Raw genomic sequence first — 23,631 nt, 5'->3', positions numbered from 1 at the left:
AATAGATTTGTGTTCTTGGTGGTTTAGGGACGGAGATCCGGCAAGAAGTTTCGGAGAAAACGATGCTCGGCATGTGCATCGGTCGATGCACTTTGTGTGTCGGTCGATGCGAATGCGAGGACGATGCATTTTACTTAGGCGCATCAGTCGCCATGTGGAGACCTCGATCGATGCAATTAGGGATTTCGTGCTATGTCGAGCATGCATTGGTCGATGCAGTGTGCGTGCCAGTCGATGCAAGTGAACCTTGTGTCGGTCGATGCAACCCCAATTGGTGTCGGTCGATGCATGGGTTGATGTCGGTCAATGCAGAGTCCTGGTTTGTTGTCGTTTGGTTATTGATTGTTGGTTGATGGTTAGAGATGTCTCTATTGCTTGTTTGTATAGCCCAGTAGATGGGAGAATTGCCTTACGGAGTGTTTATAAAATACTCATGCATTGCAATTTGTGTTTGTAGTGCAGATAAAGGCAAAGTGTGACCGTGGAATCAAGGCAATGAAGAGGAGGATGTTCTAGTGTCTCATTTGGTGGTTGTCTGGTCATGCTAGGTTGATAGAGTTGAGTCATTAGAACGTGGTTTAGGTTGCTGGTTCTATAGTTCATGTTGTTGGACTACTGGTTTCTTTGTTATGAATTAATGTTGATTAATATTGATTAATTTATTGGTTATTTATTGGATATTGGTTTGGGTTGGTTTGTTCTGCTGTTGATTGTTTGTGGCTAGGTGGCTAGTAGGTATGAGACCACTAGCTAATTAGCTATTATTATTATTATTATTAAAAAAACGGGTTGGGTCGTATCAAAGAGATTCTTCCATCTTTTGTGCCACCACAGATGCTCTTAAATTCTTCCTCATACACGCTTATTGTAATGTGTTTAAGATCTTCTTTTCAAACACATTACTAAATTTGATGTTTCACATAAGACCATATATTTTGCTTCTATGGTGGTGAGCAATATTATCTTGCTTACTTGTCTGCCATGAGAGCATTGTAAACAGAAAATATATAATCTTTTTCCCCTTTATCTTCATAGCCAATTGATTGCTCAACATATATAGTGTTGTTTAGAATGCAGATTTTTGACATCAAGCTGAAACAATAGCTACATTCTCGCGGCATCAACGACACAAATTAGTCTGATTGTTTCATGTCTAGAGACTAGAGCACAACTCCATATTGTTTTGTGAATCATTTTGCCAGTAAATGGCTTTGTGTTTGATCACATTTCCTTTTACATTGGTTTTCAACCTGAATATCCACTTTACTCCCACTACATTCTTGTGCATTGGTTCTCATTGTTCATTGGTTTTCCAACTCTTGCTAGCTTACCACCTTGGACCTCCATTGCTCATTTAAATTTTTTTTGACATTCCAATAGCACCAAATAGTACTCATGGTGAAGATTTCATCTTATCCAACATTTCTCCATTCCAATGAAAATCTTCATCATAAATTCAACCGAGAAAACGGTTAAAACTACTTTATCAAAAATAAACTACAGCACTTTTCTGTTATAACGAGCGAAAATAATGTATCTGTTAAACCATTATTAGTTGAAAAATAAACAGTTGCATTGCGCCGAAAATAAAGAAAAATTCTTGGGGGTGAACCACTCTTATTCACCCTCTCTTAATTAACCAATCAAAATACAACAAACTGCCATGTCATATCATATTTATAAAATAAACCAAAATTAAAATAAAAAGACAAAACAAGTTAAGGAAACCAATTCTGTAGATTTTTATTAACGAAAGTATGTTGGTTTAGGTTTATAAAATAATGATTAGAGTTTAGATTTTACAATTAAACTAAATCATATGTCGGTTTGGGTTTACAAAAATGTGGTTAGGGTTTAGTTTTTACAATTAAACAAAATTATATGTCGGTTTGGGTTTACAAAAAAGTGGTTAGCGTTTAGGGTTTAGATTTTACAATTAAATAAAATTATATGTCGGTTTGGGTTTACAAAAGAGTGGTTAGAGTTTAGGGTTTAGATTTTACAATAAAATGAAATTATATGTCGGTTTGGGTTTACAAAAGAGTGGTTAGAGTTTATATTTTAAAATTAAGCAAAATTAGTTGTTGGTTTGGGTTTATAAAATAGTGGGTAGGGTTTAAATTTTACAATTAAAAAAAATTATATTTTAATTTGGGTTTATAAAAAGAATGATTTGGGTTTAGATGTTATAATTTAAAACTATAATATAATGTTTAGAATTAATAATTTTAAAATTAATTAGTATATAGAATTTGACTCCTTAATCAATAATTTGGGTTCACGAAAGGATTGTAATTTGCCGATCTTACTGTACATAAGGAAAACGAACTTCTAACATTTCCATAAGGTGAAAAAAAAATACACGCGAACACCTGAAAAAAACGTAAAACTCGAAACCCTCGTCCGCCCAAAATTTTCGGTAGCGAGGGAAAACCGAAAAATCAAAATTCTTTTGGAAATTTCTCACTTCTTCCAAAGACTGAAAGCATAAAATACTTGAGTGTGATAAACAAAACTCACACACACCCTTAAACTAATTTTGCGATATCAAATCAGTTTGTGTTGCTTTTATTTTTTTGGTTGAGCCTCTGGATATGGCGGTGGTCAGCAAGAATCAGACCGAGCAACAAACACCAAGGATCGAAGATTCCACCACTGGAAAAACTTGTCACCAGGTCTGAATTTTTGATTTTTTTTTTCGAATTTGGATTTGAAATTGATCCGATTGAGTGTATTCATCGTTGATAATGGTATTCGATTTGGGTTTATGAATTCGATTTGGGTTTATGATTTTAAAATTGATATTTTTTTTTTTTTTAATTTAGGCGTTTTTCTTAGGGTTATGTTCATCTGGGTTTTGAAATTAAGATGAAATTTACTAAATTTGTTAACCATGTTGATCTTATTTTGGTGTGTATTTACGAGATCTGTTATGGTATTGAATTAATGTTTACGATACTAGAGTTAAAAAAATGTCTGAATCAATGGTCTTGTGTTTGTAGTGTCGACAAAAGAGAACGGATCTTGTTGGATCCTGTGTGACCAAAAAGAAAGACAGGACATGCCCGATTAAGTTGTGTACCAAGTGCATATTGAACAGGTTTGATTTGATTTGATGTTTTCGAGATTTTTGTTTAAAGAGATATGTATATATAGCTCTGGTGGTGATAGGGTTATTGATTCTGGCTTGATGTTGTTAATAGGTATGGGGAGAATGCACAAGAGGTTGCGTTGAAGAAAGATTGGATTTGTCCCAAATGCAGAGGCAATTGTAACTGTAGCTGCTGCATGTAATTCAAAATCATTTGTTACATTGGATTTTGCAAGGTTTATGTTTTTTCTTTAGAGTTAAATTTTGTGTAACTGTTTTCGTTTACTAGGAAGAAACGAGGTCAAAAGCCTACTGGGATTTTAGTACACACCGCTAAAAAGACTGGGTTCTCTTCTGTCTCAGAGCTTCTGAAGACTAGTGGTTCTGACAAATATTTCTATACAAAGAAGGTGAAACCGGTACGTGATATGCTCTAGCATTGTTCTTGTGTTTTTTTGTCTATTTGTTTGATATGGTGGTATCTGCAGGAAGGTGTTGTTGTTCCTTCACCGCTGAAACTTGACCATGAGAATTCTATTGAACAAAATCAAGTTAGTGTAAAAAAATCGATAAAAACTAAACGTGAAGAGCTTAAGGATTTAAACAACGGCTGCAACGATGAGAATGCCGTGGTGAAAAAGAGCAGTTCCAAAAAGATCAAGATTTCTGGTCCCGTTCATGAGACACAAGTTACCAAGAAAGTATTGGTTGAAGGAAAAAGGAAGAGTGAGAGGATTTGATCTTAAATGCATTCTTGAGAACGCAAGTACTACTGTTGAAAAGAAACTAACACAGGAATGTTTTGTGATGCAGAGATTACGGCAAAAGATATCAAGGAAATAAACGTAGCGGAAAAAACCAAAAGAATCAAACCAGCTCTCAAAAAGAAAGAAGAGGATCAGGTTGATGTGAAACTACCTCAGGGCAATAGCTCAATTTCTATTTCTCAGGAAAAGAATGTAGCGGATAAAATCAAAAGAATCAAACCTGCTCGCAAAAGGAAATTAGAGGATCAGGTTGAGGTGAAACTACCTCAGGGCAATAGCTCAATTTCTATTTCTCAGGAAAAGAATGCAGCGGATAAAATCAAAAGAATCAAACCTGCTCGCAAAAGGAAAGAAGAGGATCATGTTGAGGTGAAACTACCTGAGGGCAATAATTCAATTACTGTTTCTGGCATTGACTTGGCTCCTGAAGATGTTGGAAATGTATTTCAGTTTTTGGAGTTTTGTTCAGCTTTTGGGAAGGTATTTTCTATCCCTAAACACAATCTGATAAATGATTTTTGAGTATGTGAAAGGTAAACTTATTGCTCGTACCTTCTTCATATGACTTTTTTGATAGGCTCTTGATTTAAGGAAAGGACAAGCTGAATGTGTGATTCGTGAAATGTTATCTGGACGAAGCAAAAGGAGACAACAGTATTCCACACTCACGCAGATGATAATCCAACTACTTACTGTGATATTAGAGGATAGAGGAGAAACGTAAGAATAATTTCCTTTAAAAGTACAAGTTTTCTATTAGCTTCCCTTTCTGTATATCTGATTGATTTCCATTTTTGGATAAATAGATCGGTTTGCCTGACTGCAACTGATGCTAGTTGGTTCACTGCAATTGGAGAATGTCTTACAGAATCAGAAGTTCAGCTTGATGATTTCCCTCCTGAAATGTTTAAAAAAGGCCTTTCTCATTATGAGAAGTTGAATTCATCAAAAAGGCTTAAGCTTTTGAATTTCTTATGTGATGAGACGCTTGGCACATCGTAAGTAATAGTTATATTTATCTGTTGAATCAAGTATTCTCTTTGATTTATGCTGCTAGATGGTTTACATATTGTGATAAATTTTTCAGGGTGATGAGAAATTGCATTGATAGCCAAAATCTTGAGTCTGTTGAAAGGAAAAAGGAAGCAAAAGAAAAGATCAATGCAGCAAAACATAAGGTAACGTTGAAATCTACCAAGTCTTTAGTCTTACCAATTTAAATTCGACAACTCTTAATTCATTCTAAAACCTTTCTGTTGTAGGAGAAAGGACTAAAGCAGAAATTGCAAGATGAGTTGGCCCAAGCAGTAAAAGAGAAAAACGGGATTCCATTGTTGATAACAGAACGTGATGCAATTGTCTCACGAATAAATGCTGAAACCAAAGAAGTTTATTCTGAAATGCAAAACGCAATAGACATGCTAGCCATAAGTACGAATCTAGACTACTTTGATTTAATTCTTTATGGTTCCATGATCATATTTAAAGGCTTAAGTGTTGTATCCTGGTGTTTGCAGAGAGTCAAGGAAGTGATGATGCTGTTAGAACCAACCCGGTGGAATTGGGTGACAATGGTCTTATATTCTGGAGACTGAAGAGTTACAATGATGAGCAAAACATTTTGCTTCAAGGTGTGAATATTTTTACAAACTCTTCGTTTATCGTCACGGAGAGTATAGTGATTATAATCTCTTTCCTTTGTTTGTATGCAGATTTAGGAAGCTGGACTGATGTATGTCCTCATGAAAAATGGTTTTCCTTCAGCTCTGAGCAGAAACCAGAGATAGAGAAATGCATCTCTTTCATACGGTAAATCATTTTATTTCTCTCTTAAGCTCAAGGAATTTATTAAGGGTGCCATGAAACTTTTAGAGGTTAAAACTGCTTGATTCTCTATATATGTAAAGCCTGCAACTAAATCATCTATCCACAGATTGTTATAAGTTTTCAACACTTGAAATTATACGTTGGAATTTCTGAGTATTACAACTGAACAATTTCTTTGCTTTTCTTGAACTTTGATCAACACTAATTTGTTCATTGGTTTGTATTTCCTTACATAGAATTAGAACTAGTTCGTGATTTTGTACTTCAGTCGATGCTAGTTGAACAGTACTGTACATATTTGCATTGCATTTCAATGTTTTTTTTTTTTGAATCCTATGTTTTGTAGGATGAAACGGCTTCGAGCACAAAAGAATGCAAATACTATTATCACTTAGAGATGAGTCTCTTCGGCTGTGAGCACATAAGAACATGATTCTGATAAGCAATGAGGTAAAAGGTAAAAGGCTGACTCAAAACTCTTTGACATGTGATTTTGAATCGCATTGAGTATTGATTTATGAACAACCTAAAGAGCTCTGTTTGTATGATAATGTTCATTCGGATTCCCTAAAGTATGAAATAATCTTGATAGATATGAGTTATTTGTAAGTTTCAAGAATTTCTGAAAAGTGAACAACAGATTCTATATAGAATTCTTATCATGATATTGTATCTTTAACTTTGCAATGTCGGACTGCTTTTTTTGGTCACAAGATAAGCTAAACAATCAACATGTGGACATCAAATGACTAAGGAAGTGGATCAAGAGACGAAGTTGCATACACAATAACAATTGTTAAAATACTTGTGAAGCATTCGTCAAACAGTAGCAGCAAGAACCTCAATTCCCAAGATACCATCTGTTGAGAACAGAGTACAAAACGTTCTCTATCTCACAACAAGGATCATATTAAATCATAGAAGCATCATTCGCTGATCCAACCAGGTCCCATTTACTTTTCTTGGGATTGTAACTTTGTAAGCAACCACCGCTCTGTTATTCAACACATGCCACTTATCGTCAATACATGCGCTTTTGGTGTGAAAGTTGTGTTTTGTTTCGCTGTAAGAACACCTCGAATGAGTTCTTCAAGGAATCGGAATCGCCATCTCTAGCTACTACATATATCTTTCGGTCAAGAACGCTAGCAGATATTGACATTAGCTTCATGCGCAAACTTGGAGCCTGGCGGCACGTGTGAGACGTGCAATCAAGAATCAAGAATCAAGACGCTAGAGGAAGGTGAACTGGATCCACCAATGTTGTAGATATTAGAACCAACCGCCACGAGACTCAAACGTTTCACAGGAGGAGAATGAGGAATTGGGACTGTAGCCAAAACCAGCTAGAGTTCTCAAAAGGGTCTAACTTTAAGCACACATAGAGACGACTCTCGGTGTGGTCCAAGAGTAACCGGGCCTTGTAAAGCTCTGGTGAAGCTAGGACTAAGAGTAATCGAAAGCTCTTGGAGACAAAGGGCGATAGTTGGATAATATAATCTTGAGACGCGTGGGACACATCTCAGTAGGAAACTATCAGGAAATCGCCGTTGATGCTTTCTTCTTGAACTTGGAGAGAACAAATTTGGGGTTTGGACTTTATTATATATAGAGAGGGACTAAAACCGTTTCATGCCTTGGTTAACGTGATCACTTCTAAATAAACCAGATAAAGTCGAAATACAAAACGCAAATACATCTAAAATTAAGTACAAGTCTAGATTCTTTTAATTTTTATTTTCTTAATGGTTCCAAGATCTAGATTAGATATGCTTAATTAAGTGTTGTATTGAATCGTGTTTGCAGAGAGTAAGGACGTAAAGATGCGGTTCGAACCAACCCGATTAAATTGTTTGACAGTGGTCTTGTTTTTTTTTGGAGAAGACTGAAGTCAAGAACAAAACATTTTGCTTCAAGGTATAAACTAGACACCAAGAACATTTCTTTCAAAAACTCTTTTGACATATGATTTTGAATGCAGTATCCCATTTGTTGATAACCTTATTTATGAATTGTGGTTGTATGCTAATGATGATTCGAAATCTCTAAAATATAAAATGATGATCTTGATAACTATATTATATGAGCTGTGTTGTAAGTTTTTACGAATGACTGAAAAAAAAAAGTGAACATATTCAATAGTTTTAATATGTTTTGGTCTTAAAATAGAAGTGAAACAACAGACAACAGTTATTCATCATGGTGTCATCATATACACCACTCACACATTCATCAAATAGTAGCAACAAGAACCTTTTGCAAAGCACATATTATAGGGACTGTAAGCACATGATCAGACCACTCAACTTTCCCCGAAATTTCACCGTTTTTGCCCCTTTCAAGCGTAATCACTGCACACCATATCATCTTCTCATCATGCTCAGTATAATTAAAATGCTCCTCCCACAATACCGCCATCTTTCCACCATAATTAACCAATCTAACACGAGTAAGATTAATAGGTAGTACTATCTCCAATTTTCTCCACTGTCCTACTTCAGTGTCATACCATCTGAACTCACTAGTGCCTTTCTGTGTCATGTAAACAGCGTACAAAACGTTCTCTATCTCACAATAACCATATGAAACCCTATAACTACACATCTCTGATTCAACAGGGTTCCATTTACCTTCCTTGGGATTGTAAGCAACCACCTCTCTGTCAGACTTAGTCCCCACGTGCCACTTTTCGTCAAGACATAGGATTTTGAAGTTGAGTTTTAATCCGCTGTAAGGGCTGGGAACATGATCCCAAACTTGTGTGGTTGTGTCAAACACCACAAAAGTGTTCTTAAAGGATTTAGTATTGCCATCTTTGCAGCTTCCTACTACATAAATCTTTCCGTCAAGGACGCCAGCAGAAGCTGTACGTAGCTTTATTGGCAAGCTTGGAGCTTCGCGCCACGTGTGAGATATGCAATCAAAAATCGAGAAGCTAGAAGGTGATTTGTATCCGCTAATGTTGTAGATATCAGAACCAACCGCCACGAGACTCGAAATTACCACAGGAGGAGGATGAGGACTTGGGACCTTAGCCAAAACGTATCCACTTGACTTCTTCTTATTCTTATTCCTTGTGTCGTAAGGTAGGTTTCATGATCAGGTTTCCTACAGAGAGTAAACCACCTAGGTGTCTGAAAAGGTAGAAACTGTAAGCACACATAGAGACAACTCTCGGTGTGATCCAAGAGTGACCCGGCTTTGCAAAGCTCCGGTGAAGCTAGGAGTGATTGAAAGCTCTTAGAGACAAGTGAGAAAGTCGGATAGTACAATCTTGAGATGCGTGCGATGCAGCTTAGCAGCAAATCATCCGGAAGTGACGGATTTGAGTTTGATTCCGGCGCCGACAACAGCTTTTCCGGAGAAGACATTGACGGAATCGAAGAAACAAAATCGCCCGTGATGCTTCTTCTCGAAACTTGGAGAGAGCAAATTTAGGGTCTGGACTTTAAATATACAGAGGGATTAAAACCGGTTATTACCTTTGGTTAAGGTGTAAACCGGTTAAAACTTTGATAATGTTTGGATTTCGCATTGGTTTTTACTCCAAAAGAACCGGATAAAATAGTATTTTGCTAAATAGAAATTCAGAAATTTAATCACCAAAAGGCAAACTAATCGTTATGTGGTAAGAAAAAAAAAATCAATTAACGATTTTTATTAATTCACTTTCCAAATTGATGAGACCGAATCAAATAGGAAAATTATTTGACTGGCTATCTAATAAAACTAAGTACAAATTATTTTGCTCAATGCTAAATGAAAATCCTTTTTGATGAAGACATACTTCACACTCTTTAGTGAAAACTAGTACTTAACCCAAACATTATCATATTTTTAACCGATTCTCCCCTTAACCAAAGTAATTGTGCCAGTTTTAGTCAACTTGTATATAAATTCCAAACCCTAAATTAGTTCTCTCAAGTTCACGAAGAAGCATCGACAATTCCATCAATGTCGTCTTCCGGGAAAATGTCGTCGACGCCGGAATCAAACTCAAATCCGTACCTTCCCAATAATTTGCTACTGAGCTGTATCGCACGCGTCTCAAGATTGTATTATCCGACTCTCTCCCTTGTCTCCAAGAGCTTTCGATCACTCCTAGCTTCACTAGAACTTTACAAGGCCCGATCACTCTTGGATCACACCGAGAGTTGTCTCTATGTGTGCTTAAAGTTAGATCCTTTTGACAACTCTAGTTGGTTTACTCTCTGTCGGAAACCTGATCAAAACCTAACGTGTCACATAAGTAATGAGAAGAAGTCTAGTGGGTATGTTTTGACTTCAGTCCCACTCCCTCATTCTCCTCCTGCGCAACGTTCGAGTCTCGTGACAGTTGGTTCTAATATTTACAGCATTGCCGGTCTCACACGTGGCGCGAGGCTCAAATCTTGCCGGTGGAGCCAATGTCACTTTCCACTTACGTCATTGATCAGAATATATATGTAAAAGGAACCTACAAAGATGGTGATTCTGGTTCCTTTAATAACAAGTTCGCGGTGTTCGACATAGAAACACAAATCTGTGATCATGTGCCTATCCCTTACGATCCCAAAAAAGGTAAATGATTGTTGAACCGACAATGAGTAGTTATATGTTTTTATATGATTATTGTTGTGAGATAGAAAATGTTTTGTACTCAATTTACAATTCAAGGTGTAGCAGTGAGATAAGATATTGTATGATACATACTGAGTTCAGATGGTATGGCATTGAGGTAAGACGGTGGACAAAATTGAAGGGTTTGGTAGGACTACCTAAGTTCCCTCTTTATGCTTGTGTTCGATTGGCTGATTATGGTGGAAAGATGGCTGTTTTGTGGGAGGAGAATATGCCTCATAGTGGGCTTGGTGGTTTTAAGAAGATTCTCCGGTGTGCAGTGATTACGCTTGAAAGGGGCAAAATTAGTGAAATTTGGGGAAAAGTTGAGTGGGTTGATCATGTGCTTACAGTTCCTATAAAATATGTTTTCGAGAAGGTTCTTGTTGCTACTATCTGATGAATGTGTGTAACATCCGCGAACCGAAATTTCGGTTTGGGATGTGCATCGATCGATGCTGGAGGAGCATCGGTCGATGTTGGAGGAGCATCGGTCGATGCTGACTCAATGTCCTGCGTTTTGATTTAAGTTAAACGCTGCGTTTTGGGCAAAGGAAAAAGGAAAAAACCATTAAGTCGTTCTTTTGTCTCATTAGACGACTTTGGCCGTTTTTGAGAGAAAACAGAAGAGAGAAGAGTGTTCTTGGTGTTCTTGGAGTTTTATGTGGATTTGTGGCTTTTCTGGTGAGATCTGAGGCTTAGGACGTTGTAGGAGGCTTCTAGAAGTGTTTTCCTGCGTGTTTAAGGTTCAGAATCTTCTTGGCAAAGGTAAGTGCATGACCATGGCTTATCTAAGCTGGAGATTACTCTGATCTGCTTGTTTCTGTGTTGTTAGGCTTGTTGGTATGTTCTTTGAGGCGTTGGGAAGCTTTCTTGTGGCTTGGGATCGATTCTTGTGGTTGCAGGAACGGAAATCCGGCGAGAATTTTCGGGGAAAAACGATGCTCGACAAGAGCATCCGTCGATGCACTATGTGCGCCGGTCGATGCTAGTGCGGGGACGACGCGGTTTGACCTAGGAGCATTGGTCGATGCCATGTGGAGGCGTCGGTCGATGTGATTAGGGTTTCCGCGTAATGTTGATCATGTGCCGATCGATGCATACCCTGTGTCGGACGATGCTGGTCCCTAAGGGTGTGGATCGATGCATACCCTGTGTCGGTCGATGCTGGTCCCTGATGGTGTCGGTCGATGCAAGCTTTGTGTCGGTCGATGCAGAGCCTGGTTGTTTGTTGATTGTTGTTTGATGGTTAGAGTATCTCTATTGCTTGTGTGTATAGCCCAATAGATGGGAAGATTGCCTTACTGAGTGTTTATAAAATACTCATGCATTGCAATTTGTGTTTGTGGTGCAGGTAAAGACAAAGTGTGATCGTGGAATCAAGGCAATGAAGAGGAGGATGTTCTAGTGGTTCGCTTGGTTGTCTAGCTTATGCTAGGTTGCTAGAGTGGAGTCCTAGAATGTTGTTTAGGATTGCTGGTTCTCTAGTTTATGGTGTTTGGATCATTAGTTTATGATTTGGAATTAATATTGGATTATGATTGGATTATTTATTGGTTATTGAAATCTGTGTTCCGCTGTTGGTTGTGTTTGTGATTAGGTGGCTAGTGGGTATGGTATCACTAGCTGTAGTGTATTTATTATTATTATTTACTATTTATTATTTATTATTAAAAAAAAAAAACGGGTCACGTCGTTTCAATGCGTGACAACTAATATGCATGCAAGTATGATGAATGACTTCATCTCTTGTTTCACTTTCTTAGTCATTTGATGTCCACTTGTTGATTATAACACAACTTAACAGCTTATCTTGTGACCAAAAAAGCAGTTCGACATTACAAAACTGAAAACACAACCTTCTATAATTTAAGTAAGTTTTTCAAACTCATGTTTTAATAAGCTGAAAATGGTACTTTATTCTTTCTATGTCTCATTCCTCTCAAAGGTAGATACACTATTTTTCAAATTCACTAAATTTAATTATATTTTTTTAAATCTCTTATTGTTTGTCAATGTTCTTTTGCCGAACAATTTGGCTTATATATAGCTTGGGAGAGACGAGTTTAACACTTGGAGTTATAAGTTGATTTAGAGATGGTTGTTAGTTATCTCAAAACGTTTGTGTTATGACTTCTTATTATAGGATTTGATTGTCCATATTTCTCATTGTATAGAGAGGCGGCTAATCGTCAAGCAGATAAGCAGATGAATTGGCAAATAATATGTTCTCATTACGATTAGGTTTTTATATGTTTCATTCTAGACTAGAGTCAGTAAACTTGATTATTAAGAGGATAATGTTGGCCTGTAATTTTATTATTTTTCTTGATAATTTATGTCTCCCCTCTCCTACCACAAAACATGTCCTTTTAGTAGTTATATAATTACCATATAACTTTCCACCAAAATTTTTTTACCATATAACTATCATAAATTAAATAATCAAATATTAATATGGAATAGTTCAATTGTTTCATTTTAAAGTAATATAAAGATATAAAAATATGAAAGATTATAATATTATTTGTTGTTAACCAAGTTATAATATTTATTTCACAACTTTTTACGTTAAAAGATCAATTCATTTTTTATTAGATAATTCATAATTTAAAGATATAAGCATATGATATTTCTTAATCTTTGTACCAAAAGATCAATTCATTTATTCTAAACTAAATTCATTATACAAAACTAATTGATTCCAAGATATTTAAAATATGATATTTCACAATTTTTCGCCAAAGATTTCTTTTTGTAATCTAAAATATTTTCAAGATTTAATAATAATCATAATCACAATTTATTGCATATTAATTATTTTAAATGTAACTCTGATGATGTTTGACACAAAAAAACACTCATCATATTATACACTCTAATGTATTAATTGCCACATAATTTATATTTATTATTTGAAATGTCACCATAAGTCCCAAGATGTTTGACAAAAAAAAATTTAAAAACATTTCATGATACTAATGAAGTATTATTGCATAAAAAGTTTCTCTATAAATATCAAGGACAAGTGTTCATCAAACATCATATTCCATCTCTCAAATAATTTTCAAAATTTTCTAGTATTAATTTTTCTATTTAACTCTAACTCCATTTTTAAAAATGTAACTTTTGTAGGTTTTCAAACAAATAGGACAAGTCAAATTTTTGGAGCATATGAAAAAATGAACATGTGAAAGGTGGTTTGTCTTTACAAACGGCTAGATGAAGAATGTCTAAAACACATGGTACCTTCTCACTTTGAGATTAGATACAAAGTAAGTCTATCTTCTTTACCTTTGATTTCTACTTTCTCTTGATGTTAAAAAGTAAACTACATTGAGAGTGAGAAGAAGGTGGATATAATTTTCACAAATTCAAATAACACACATGGTTTATATTGTATATTAATATTGTCTTTTGTTTCTTTTTATCAATTTGATAACTTACAGAACCGGATAAATTTTTAGTTTACAATTAATATATCTTAATTACAATATTTATGCTAATTATCATTGAATGTATCGTAAAAGAACCAAACAGTATATTTTTATAGCTATAAAATATTCTATATTTCACTACATTTATTTTAACTTTTTTTTAGTTAGGTAATAAAGAAAGCATGTTTTAGAAAGTGAAAATTGGAAATAAAGGATGTTTTATTAAAAGTTTGTCCGTCTATACTTTATATAGATAAGTTTGGTGAAATAGGTTTTACAGATTTTTTTAGCCAATTATACCCTTAATTAAAAAATAAAATTACTTAATTGAAAAAATGAAACCCTTTAATTACTTAATTAGTTATTCTAACTAGAACGGAAACCCCAGTTATTAACCCTTTAATTGATTTTTTCCTCCAAATCGTAATTTGAGAAAAAAAAAACTACAATTTATTTGATTCAATAATCAAAAGTGGTTTGGTTATGCTTAGTACTTGTGTCACTTCTAATTTGTATCATCGAGACTTATGTCACTTGTGTTATCTTTTGTAACTGAAAACATTTAAACGTGAACAAGTTTGCTTTTGTGAAACCCATATGGTGTGCATCCAAAGTCCAAGTGAATATTCAATGACTAGACTAATCTAACAAATATCCATCAAAGTTATAATTTAAAAATTTGAAAGAACGTCAAAATTAGTTTCAAATCTTGTTTTTCTTCATCATTAATAAATCTCCACTCCTTGGTGGCACCCAATCTCCATACACCACAAGTAACGTAGATTTACAATAATCAGGTAAATGAAAATTCCATGAAAGGTGGAAAAGAGGGAAAACAACCGATCACGTTAGGTTAAGTCATGTGATATGTCGATTTTTTTCTGTATTTGTGTTTCTTCTAAATAATTAAGAATACACATTCTAAAATATATTGTAACATATCTAAACAATAAATACAAAATCGTAACCATAAATTAAGATTATTTTTAAAATATTGACTTTCCTTATTTCATTTATTTTCTTTCTATTTCTATGGTATTCTAAGTTTTATATATTATAAATTCTAAATTATTCTACTTCTTTTAGTATACAGGTAAAGCGTGAAAAATATATTTTGAATTGCTGTAGAATGAAGAAAAATGTAGAATACATATTCTTAATTTTGTAGAACATACAAAGTTCAAGTTTCTAAAGTTTTTACAATAAATTTTCCATCTAAATTTCGTAGAACATGTACAAACTGTAGAATGAATAATCTAAGTGTTTCAGAACTTGAAAAAATCGTATAAAATGTTTTCTGAACAATTTAGACCAGAAACACTCAATACAAAAACTGATTTTTGACACCAAAATATTTCTTTTTACCAATTTTTTTTTTCATAGTTACTTTACTAACGTGAGTTTTCTGTATTTGTTTTGGTTTAAACTCCTTAAAACTTCATTATATCTATTAATAGGAATATTTTCGTCACCATTGACAATCGTTTAAAAAAATGTATACGGACAAAAGTTTCACAAAAACCTCGTTTATTTCCAATTTTCCGTTTTAGAAAACGTTGCATATAAAATCTGGTAATGATTTTTTTCATTTGAAAACGTTGCATATAACTTCTCCAATTCGGTTTTTGTAAACCGAATTCAGCCGGTTATAAACCGAATTCAGAACAGGTAAACCGTAACCAGAAATTTTGGCGGAACACTTTTCACCTCAGCCTCACATTACTCTCTCACAAAGATACACACAGAGAAGAGAGAAGAGAAGAGAAGAGAAGAGGATGGGATCTATATCGGCAGCTCCTGGAACAACCGTATTGTTCTCCAATCTCCGTAACCACAGTCTATACGATCGTCGCCATGAGAATCTATCCGTCGTTTCGTCTTCTTCACAACCGTCTCTGATACCACGGCAGAGATGGCTCTACGTCCCTAAGACGAGGTTGAGAAGAGAGATTCTAAAGCTCGATTTCATCGCAAGAGCTGCTGATTCCACTAGCTCTTCTCCACCTGTTGCTTCCGGTGACGGAACCTTAATCCCCGACGATGAATTCACTCTAGCCAAGGTTTATATTTTCCTTCCGACCTTTTCAATCCCTAATTTAAGTGTTTAAATTGTGAAATTTATGGTGAAAAGTATAGTTTATCTCTCCAAGTAGGTAGATTCGATTAGTAGTGATCTGAAATTGAGAAATTGGGAAATTGGAACAAAGTTTCACATTGAGTGTTTTGGAATTTGCAGATTTCGTTTGGTGTTATTGGGCTAGGTCTCGGGGTTTCGCTACTCTCGTGAGTTTTTTTTTTTTGTGTTCATGCCTTTTTTCTGTGAGGTTTTGTTTTTCCATTTATAAATGTGTTAAAATCCTTACAGGTATGGTTTTGGGGCTTATTTTAATATCCTTCCTGGATCTGAGTGGTCTGCTATTATGCTTACATATGGATTCCCCCTTGCTATTATTGGAATGGCTCTCAAGGTACTTGAGAAAGTGGAATATTTCAGATGGCTGTGAAATTTGACTTGTGGTGTATTAGAGTTACTTCAATTATTTGTTTTGTTCTGTTTTGCTTCCTTTGTAGTACGCAGAACTCAAACCAGTTCCTTGCTTGAGCTACTCGGATGCAGTGAAGCTTAGGGAAAGCTGCGCTACTCCTATATTAACACAGGTACTTAATTATTGATGGACCTCTGGTGATTGCTCTTGATACTTACAGGAGTTCCCTTCATTCTGATTATAGATAATTATTCATATTTTAGTTCTACATAGATTTGTCAAAACATATTTTTTAGAGGATAGATGTTAGTAGTTGTCGTCATTAGTATTTGGATATTCAGTCTCAATGCGAGCTCGAATTCAGAGTAGTATGCTCACTTGCAGAAGGTCTTGCTTACACAAAAGTTCAGTTAGTTTCCCTTTTGCCTATATGACATTGAAATTGTAGTCTTGTCAGTGCACATAGGATGCTAAACTTACTTCTCATGAAATTGTAAATGTGCCGGGATTCTTATTTCCTTTATTAGGTTAGAAATGATGTCACGAGATACCGTTATGGAGATGAACAACATTTGGAAGAAGCATTAAAACGGATCTTTCAGTATGGACTGGTAAGCTATTTTATTGAAACAAAAACGAAGCATCAAACACGCTTTGTTACTTGCGGTTTAACCCCTCTTTCTTACGACTGTTTTGGTCATAAGGGTGGAGGAATCCCAAGACGTAGTGCACCTATCTTACAGATGATTAGGGAGGAGGTAAATTTAATCATGTGCATGAATTTACATATATTGACATGAACATTGACCTGTGAAACTACGCTTACCCTGATCATTCTCGATAACTCATGTTTGTAGGTCCTGACTGATGGTCGTTACTGCTTGGTCCTTGTATTTGAGGCCAAAGCTCTGAATTTGTCAGATTTTGAAAAAAGACAGGTATGATTACCTTTTATAAACTAACTAGCTACAGTATGCACTTATTTGCTTAGCGCGTAGGAAAATAGCTTAATTAGTTTCATCGTATGTAGTCTCTAAGAAGAAGAATTACTCTGAAACTGAAATTTTAAAAAATAAAATTGTTTTGATAGGCGAAATTCACTTCTTTCTTTGGACCAGACATCACTGCTGAAGTTGGTAAGTAGTAAATCAATTCACCATTCAATTTCAGGTTCTCGTTTGTTAAATTGATTTCTGAACCTTTAAAAATTTGCTTTGAAGGTAAAGGAGAAAGTGAAAACCTCTATGAAGTAAGACTGATTTCCAACGTCTCCACCAACTCTGTATCTTCTTCCTCTTAGATATGTACAATCACATAAACAGCTACGTTTCTGTCATTTTGCGCTTGTATATCAGTTCAGTATAATCATTTCTGTATACAGTACTTTAAAAGTGTTGAGGTTGAAGGTGACTATAGTATGTATATAGATTGCCATCGTTGTATACTTGTATTCTTTAATTCAGTCATGTCGTGGTCTAGTTATGAAATTTCTCTGGAGATGTGGTTAGAGACAGAATGAGAGAAGCTCTACATTGTGAAGGAGGAAGTAGAACGTGCATTGCCATGTCCATGATCCTTAAGCTTCATTCTTCACCATTGTGGTTTGTTCTAGATGACCTTTAAAAACTTGCAACGATTGCCAAGTCAACCAACATTTCTGTACAAAACAGAATGAAAAGGGAAAAGAAAAAAAGAAAAAAGTAACAGAACAACCGGACTGAGTTATTTATACAGAGTGGTGAACATTTTGGAGCATTTGAGGAATATACAAAAAAGGGTTTCAGATCCATACGAGAGGGTAAGGGTTAGGATGGTAAGTATTTGGCTGGATCATTAAAAAATAAATAAATAACACCACTGATGCAAGGCAACATACTCTCGTGAGTAAGAATTTATTTGAGCAAAGTCCTCGAGGTTTTGGAAGAATCAGGCTAACAAAGAAAGTTCGGGACATTTATATCCATTGTCCATCATGTAGCAGTAGCAAATTATTTTTGACTTTGGTGTCGATAGACATTTGCCTTGTGGAAATAAGTCATTGTTGCAACTTGCAAGACTCTTTGCACAATGTGTGTAATCATTTTTTTTTTCTTTAAACAGTTCCGAGGTGCCGCTGATCTATCTGCCCGGTGTCTTCTTACAATAAGCATTAGTCTTTTGATCATGTCCTTTTAGCCTCATTGATCATTAAGACTACGTACGGTAGACTTTGAAAAAACTTGAGAAACTTCAAAAAAAATACGACAATCTACATGATGAAAAATGAAGCTAAGTTGGTTATATTGAACCTCACATGTTCGTAGTTTTCTTTAACAACTAATTTCCTAATGAACATATGCAATGTTTTCTCTGTGAGAAATTAATTTCACGCATGTTCGTAGTTTTGGTTTCATTTATGTCCCGTTGAAGTTTTAAAAATTAAATGCAACTTGTAATAAACGTCAAGCAATGTGGAAAAGAAAAAGAAAAAACAAAAACAAAAGCTTGTCCGAACAATTTATAAATTATAAGGAGAAGAGTGCAGTTGTTTTCATGAAACAAGAAAGAACCAAACTACGAAGACCAAAAAAAAGAAAGAGATGAGGATAGTTTTGTTATTATTATTCTTTCTATTTCATAAAGGTTTCTCCTCCGACTATGATTCGAGAATTTCATCCTCAATGCCCCTAAAAAATATCTAAACAAAGACCCATCTTATCCCCTAAAAGTACTTTTAAGCTTGGTTTTTTCAAACCGGCCGTAGTAGGTGAGCGTTGGTATCTCGGTATATGGAACGGAAGGTTCCCTAGTGAAGTGGTATGGGTTGCAAACAGAAACAATCCACTCCCCAAGCCCATCGGAACACTCACAATCTTCAACAACAACCTCCACCTTGTTGATCAGTACGGTAAGTCTGTTTGGTCAACTTCAACCAATGGAACTAGCCAAAGACTGAAGAAGTCCGTATTGACTGGAGAACTTCTTGACAACGGCAACTTGATATTGCGATGCTCCGACAACCACGACTCAAGTGGATTTTTATGGCAAAGCTTCGACTATCCGACTGACACATTACTCCCTGATATGAAAGTGGGATGGGATAAGAAGTCGGGTCTAAATAAGATATTACGATCATGGAAAACCACTGACGATCCTTCAACTGGCGATTACACATACAAAGTAGAAATCCGTGAGCCTCCTGAGAGCTACATATGGAAAAAGGCAAGACAACACTCCGGAGTGGTCCGTGGAATAGTGTGAGTGACACGGAAACAATGGGAAAATTGAGGTACGGAACGTACAATCTTACAGTGACGAGTGAGGAAATCAGCTATTCATTTAGCATAAGTAACGCTAGCTTTTTCTCAATATTGAGATTGAGTTCTAGCGGAGCATTGAACCGGTCCACATGGATCCCAAGATCAGGGAAGTTCAAGAGGATAGGTTATTCATTACCAAATGATGCGTGCGATGTGTACAACACATGTGGGCCTAATGGTCTATGTGACATAAACACCTCACCGCCCTGTAATTGTATCCACGGGTTTAAGCCAAGAGAACAAGAGGCGTGGGAACTACAAGATAAAGAAAGCGGGTGTGTGACGAAGACTCAGTCAAGGTGCTCTGGAGATCAGTTCTTAACTCTGAAGAACATGAAACTACCAGATACAGCAGAGTCAGTTGTCGACATGAAACTTGGGTTGAAGGAATGCGAGAAGAAGTGCTTAAATAATTGCAACTGTACTGCCTACGCGAATGAGAGTATGAAAAATGGTGGTTCAGGTTGTATTATTTGGGTAGGGGAGCTATTGGATGTCCGGAAGAACAAGGTTGCCGGTCAAAATCTTTACGTTAGGATGGACGCCATTTATATCGGTTCGTTTCTCCCTCCACAACTAGACAAAAATCCAATTAACTAACTCTATAGGACCCTCAAATATTGAAAAATATGTTATATAAAATTTATTCTTTATGTTATATAAACTTTTTAACTTGTTTTTCTTTTGTTTTTAGGTGAAGAAGGAAACAACAATACAACAATAATAATTCTTGTTGTTGTTGGAGTCGGTATTTTTCTTATTGTAAGTTTCATTATACTGTTTTACGTTTGGAAAAGAAAAAAGAGGCCGCCAAAAAAAGTAATTGCCGCACCTATTGGTATGTTTGTGATATATATAATTAATCTCTTTTTCTTATTCAATACTACTTTGTGTCTGAATGGAATTTTTTTTGTTTTCGTTTTTAACTAGAGTAAGTGAGTAACTATATATATATTTTATTCTATTCAGGAGAATTACATTTTGAGTCTATGGAACTTGAAACTATTGTCCTGGCCACCCAAGGTTTTTCTGATTCAAATAAAATAGGAAAAGGTGGTTTTGGGATTGTTTACAAGGTACCTTATATATATATATATATATATTAGTTCGTTTTGCTAGACTCCTTGTAATCTATAATACATTAAACAGGAGAGGTTACTTGACGGACAAGAAATCGCTGTGAAGAGACTGTTGAAGATTTCAACTCAAGGTATTGCTGGATTTGAAACTGAGTTAAGTCTGATCGCGAGTGTCCAACATGTAAACCTCGTCCAGCTCCTAGGCTACTGCTTTGAGGGGGGTGAGATGATTATAATTTATGAATACCTGGAAAACTCAAGCCTCGACACTTTTATATTTGGTTAGTAACTCATATTTTAAGAAGTTGTATTTTTAAGGTTACTGAAAAGTAACTAATTTGATTTAGCTTGTGATCGTCTCCTAGACGAAAGCCAAAGCTCTAAGTTACACTGGGAGAAGAGGTTCCAAATTATCAATGGAATCACTCGGGGCCTTTTGTATCTTCACCAAGATTCGCGGTATCAGATTGTCCATAGGGACTTAAAACCCAGCAATGTTTTACTTGACAAAGATATGGTTCCAAAAATATCGGATTTTGGGATGGGAAAAGTATTTGATAAGAATAAGGCCGAAGCTAACACAACAAATATCGTCGGAACTTAGTAAGCGACCAAACTATTATTAGCATCATCGTTACCTTCTGGAAATAAAGTAAACAAAAACTCACAATTGTCTTTCATGTTTCTTGCTTGATACAGCGGTTACATGTCTCCGGAATACGCGGAGGACGGAATTTATTCAACAAAGTCTGATGTCTTCAGTTTCGGTGTCTTGGTTCTTGAGATTATCTGTGGAAAAAAGAACAGAGAATCTTATAAATACTCGGAGAACGAAGAAAGTCTTATTAATTATGTAAGCAATCAAATTATTTTCGTCTTTTTATTTGTGATTGATAAATGCTTAAAAGCTTTGTTATTATGAATAGATATGGAGGTATTGGAAGGAAGGTAAAGGGCTCGACATCATTGATCCGGTTATCCTTGACTCATCAACATTCCAACCACAGGAAGTCAAAAGATGCATACAGATTGGTCTCTTGTGCGTTCAAGAACGTCCGGAAGATAGACCCACGATGTTATCAGTGTCTGTGATGCTCGCAAGCGAAACAATGGAGATCGCTCTACCAAAACCGCCTGGTTATTTAGTTCGTAGAAGTCCTCTTGAGATTGGTTCCTCATCACGAAAAAGGCGAAATGAAGAGTCTTGGACTGTGGCTGAAGTAACCTATTCGGGCATTGAACCTCGGTAATATAACGACGTGTTTCATAAGGAATTTATTTATGGAGAAAGATTGTAAAGGTTGATAGAAATACGTATAAGGAAGAGTATATGTTAAGGATCTTCTTGTAATTATTATTAAGTTAAACCCTAATGTATAGACTATATCTATGTCCTGTAAATCATTCCTTAAGGCAATACAATTAGTATTCTCTTCCAGCCGCCGCTCATCTTCATCTTCTTTGTTTTCCCTCTCACGGCCATGGCTGCTCCAACCCAAATTGTCACTCAAACTGATGCCTCCTCTCTTGTTAACATCAACATGTCCAATGTCAAACAACTCACGGCTACAAACTTTTTGATGTGGAATCGTCAAGTTCATGCCCTTCTCGATGGTTATGATCTAGCCGGCTATCTTGAAGGTTCAACCGCTGCTCCCGATGCCACGATCGTCACTGCTGGTGTGTCCACTGCAAATCCAACGTACAAACACTGGAAGCGTCAAAGACAAACTCATCTACTCTGGTCTCCTTGGCACTATCTCCGATTCTGTTCAGCCTCTTCTCTCCAAAGCAACGACGTCGGCTGAGATCTGGTGACACTCCGTGACACATACGCAAACCCTAGTTGCGCACACATTAAGCAGATTCGAGAACAGCTTACTCAATGGAAGAAAGAAACAAAGACCATTGATGAATATGTTCGGGGGTTCACTACATGTTTCGATCAATTGGCGTTGCTTGACAACCCCTTTACTGACCTGTATCATGAAGTACGCACCAGACACGAAGGACGAAGAAATATCTCAGAAAGACTAAGAAAATAAAATTCCCGAGAACGACCAAGTGACTTGCGCATAAAGTTACTAAGTCATGGAACGACCCAAAATCAAAGAACGGACGAGAACCGTTGGGACATCCGTATTTGTTGGAGAATGGATGACCAAAGGAGATGGTGGAAGGACCAAAGGAAGGAAAAAGAAAGTAATGGCCATGGAAAAATAGTGCTAAGAACATTAAACGGACCATGGGAACGGAATGGCTGTGTACCAGCCGGACGATCGATGTAGCGCGAGACCACGAACTGATTGGACGAATGTACGAGAAAACCGGAACGGGACGTGGAAGTCGAGTGTAACGGACGAGAGGTCCAGAGATGGACGCAAAAGTTCTGTGTCACGGTCAGGAGGACCAGGGACTGCCGAGGAAATAAGCTCGTAGACGAAGGAATGGTTCTGCGCACGAGTACAAACGTACTTGGGACGCAAGAGGGACGCGAGAAGGATGAGGAAGTGAAAGAATCTCTACATGGGAGAGAGATGCCACGTGTCACGCGATTAAGCCACTTCCACCAGCGAGTGAGATGCACGCGCGAGTGGGAGAGAGTGCATGTAGAAATTTTGCCACTTGTCAAATGAGTTTTGCCACTTGCCTAAGTCAAGAAATCGAGTGTGGGCTTATAAATAGACCCCCTTGACTCTTCATTTTCGACAAAACTCTTTCTAAACACCAAAGCTTTGCCAATTTCTCTCTCAAACTTTTGGGGAAGAAATCTTGTGATTTTGAGCTAAGAGGAGAAAGGAGAGGAAGATCTCGTCGGTAAGAAGTTTGAGGAGAGGTGCTGTCAGATCGGCGTGGTGTGGTGGATTTCCAATCGGCCAAAAAAAGTCTCCAAGGCTAAGGTGAGTTGTGGATTTTGTTGATGGGAGGTGTGTGAGCTCTCTAGCTCTTGCATCGGCCCTTGTGTGTTGCATTTTTCCTTGTTGCCTGTAGATTTAGAGGGTTGCATGTAGTCAAGAGGGTTCTTTAATCATTTGGGGGGGGGGGG

General features: G+C 36.3%; 3 protein-coding genes and 2 pseudogenes across 5 annotated transcripts; 4 read left to right on the top strand and 1 right to left on the bottom strand.

Moving 5' to 3' along the window:
• Positions 2,360-6,826, top strand: LOC104719535. Of its 3 annotated transcripts, XR_756632.2 has the most exons (14): positions 2,360-2,675; positions 3,003-3,100; positions 3,204-3,290; positions 3,381-3,510; positions 3,580-3,817; positions 3,905-4,338; positions 4,436-4,578; positions 4,665-4,856; positions 4,946-5,036; positions 5,121-5,289; positions 5,376-5,489; positions 5,571-5,667; positions 6,032-6,142; positions 6,400-6,826. XR_756632.2 is itself a non-coding variant. In XM_010437479.1 (13 exons), the coding sequence occupies exons 1-13, from the start codon at positions 2,595-2,597 to the stop codon at positions 6,078-6,080; spliced, it is 1,914 nt and encodes a 637-aa protein (XP_010435781.1). In that variant the 5' UTR covers positions 2,360-2,594; the 3' UTR covers positions 6,081-6,347. The 3 variants fall into 3 exon arrangements, 2 of the variants coding, with proteins under 2 accessions (XP_010435781.1, XP_010435780.1); XM_010437479.1 differs by lacking the exon at positions 6,400-6,826 and having other exon boundaries at positions 3,381-3,501; positions 6,032-6,347; XM_010437478.1 differs by lacking the exon at positions 6,400-6,826 and having other exon boundaries at positions 6,032-6,347.
• LOC104720590 (putative F-box/kelch-repeat protein At5g38680) lies at positions 7,918-9,056 on the bottom strand. Its single transcript, XM_019230789.1, is given in 2 exon segments — positions 7,918-8,778; positions 8,781-9,056. Coding segments are annotated over 2 exon segments (1,137 nt in total).
• LOC104720589 lies at positions 9,640-10,684 on the top strand (annotated as a pseudogene).
• LOC104719534 (thylakoid membrane protein slr0575-like) lies at positions 15,411-17,685 on the top strand. The gene is made up of 9 exons (XM_010437477.1): positions 15,411-15,781; positions 15,958-16,004; positions 16,087-16,189; positions 16,293-16,379; positions 16,735-16,818; positions 16,912-16,965; positions 17,065-17,145; positions 17,298-17,343; positions 17,428-17,685. Exons 1-9 carry the CDS (start codon positions 15,497-15,499, stop codon positions 17,505-17,507), a joined length of 867 nt encoding a protein of 288 aa, XP_010435779.1. The 5' UTR covers positions 15,411-15,496; the 3' UTR covers positions 17,508-17,685.
• LOC104720587 lies at positions 18,463-21,835 on the top strand (annotated as a pseudogene).

Source organism: Camelina sativa, chromosome 10, assembly GCF_000633955.1.
Source record: "Camelina sativa cultivar DH55 chromosome 10, Cs, whole genome shotgun sequence".
Taxonomy (NCBI): Eukaryota; Viridiplantae; Streptophyta; class Magnoliopsida; order Brassicales; family Brassicaceae; genus Camelina; species Camelina sativa.
This window is presented reverse-complemented; position numbering and strand designations above follow the sequence as displayed.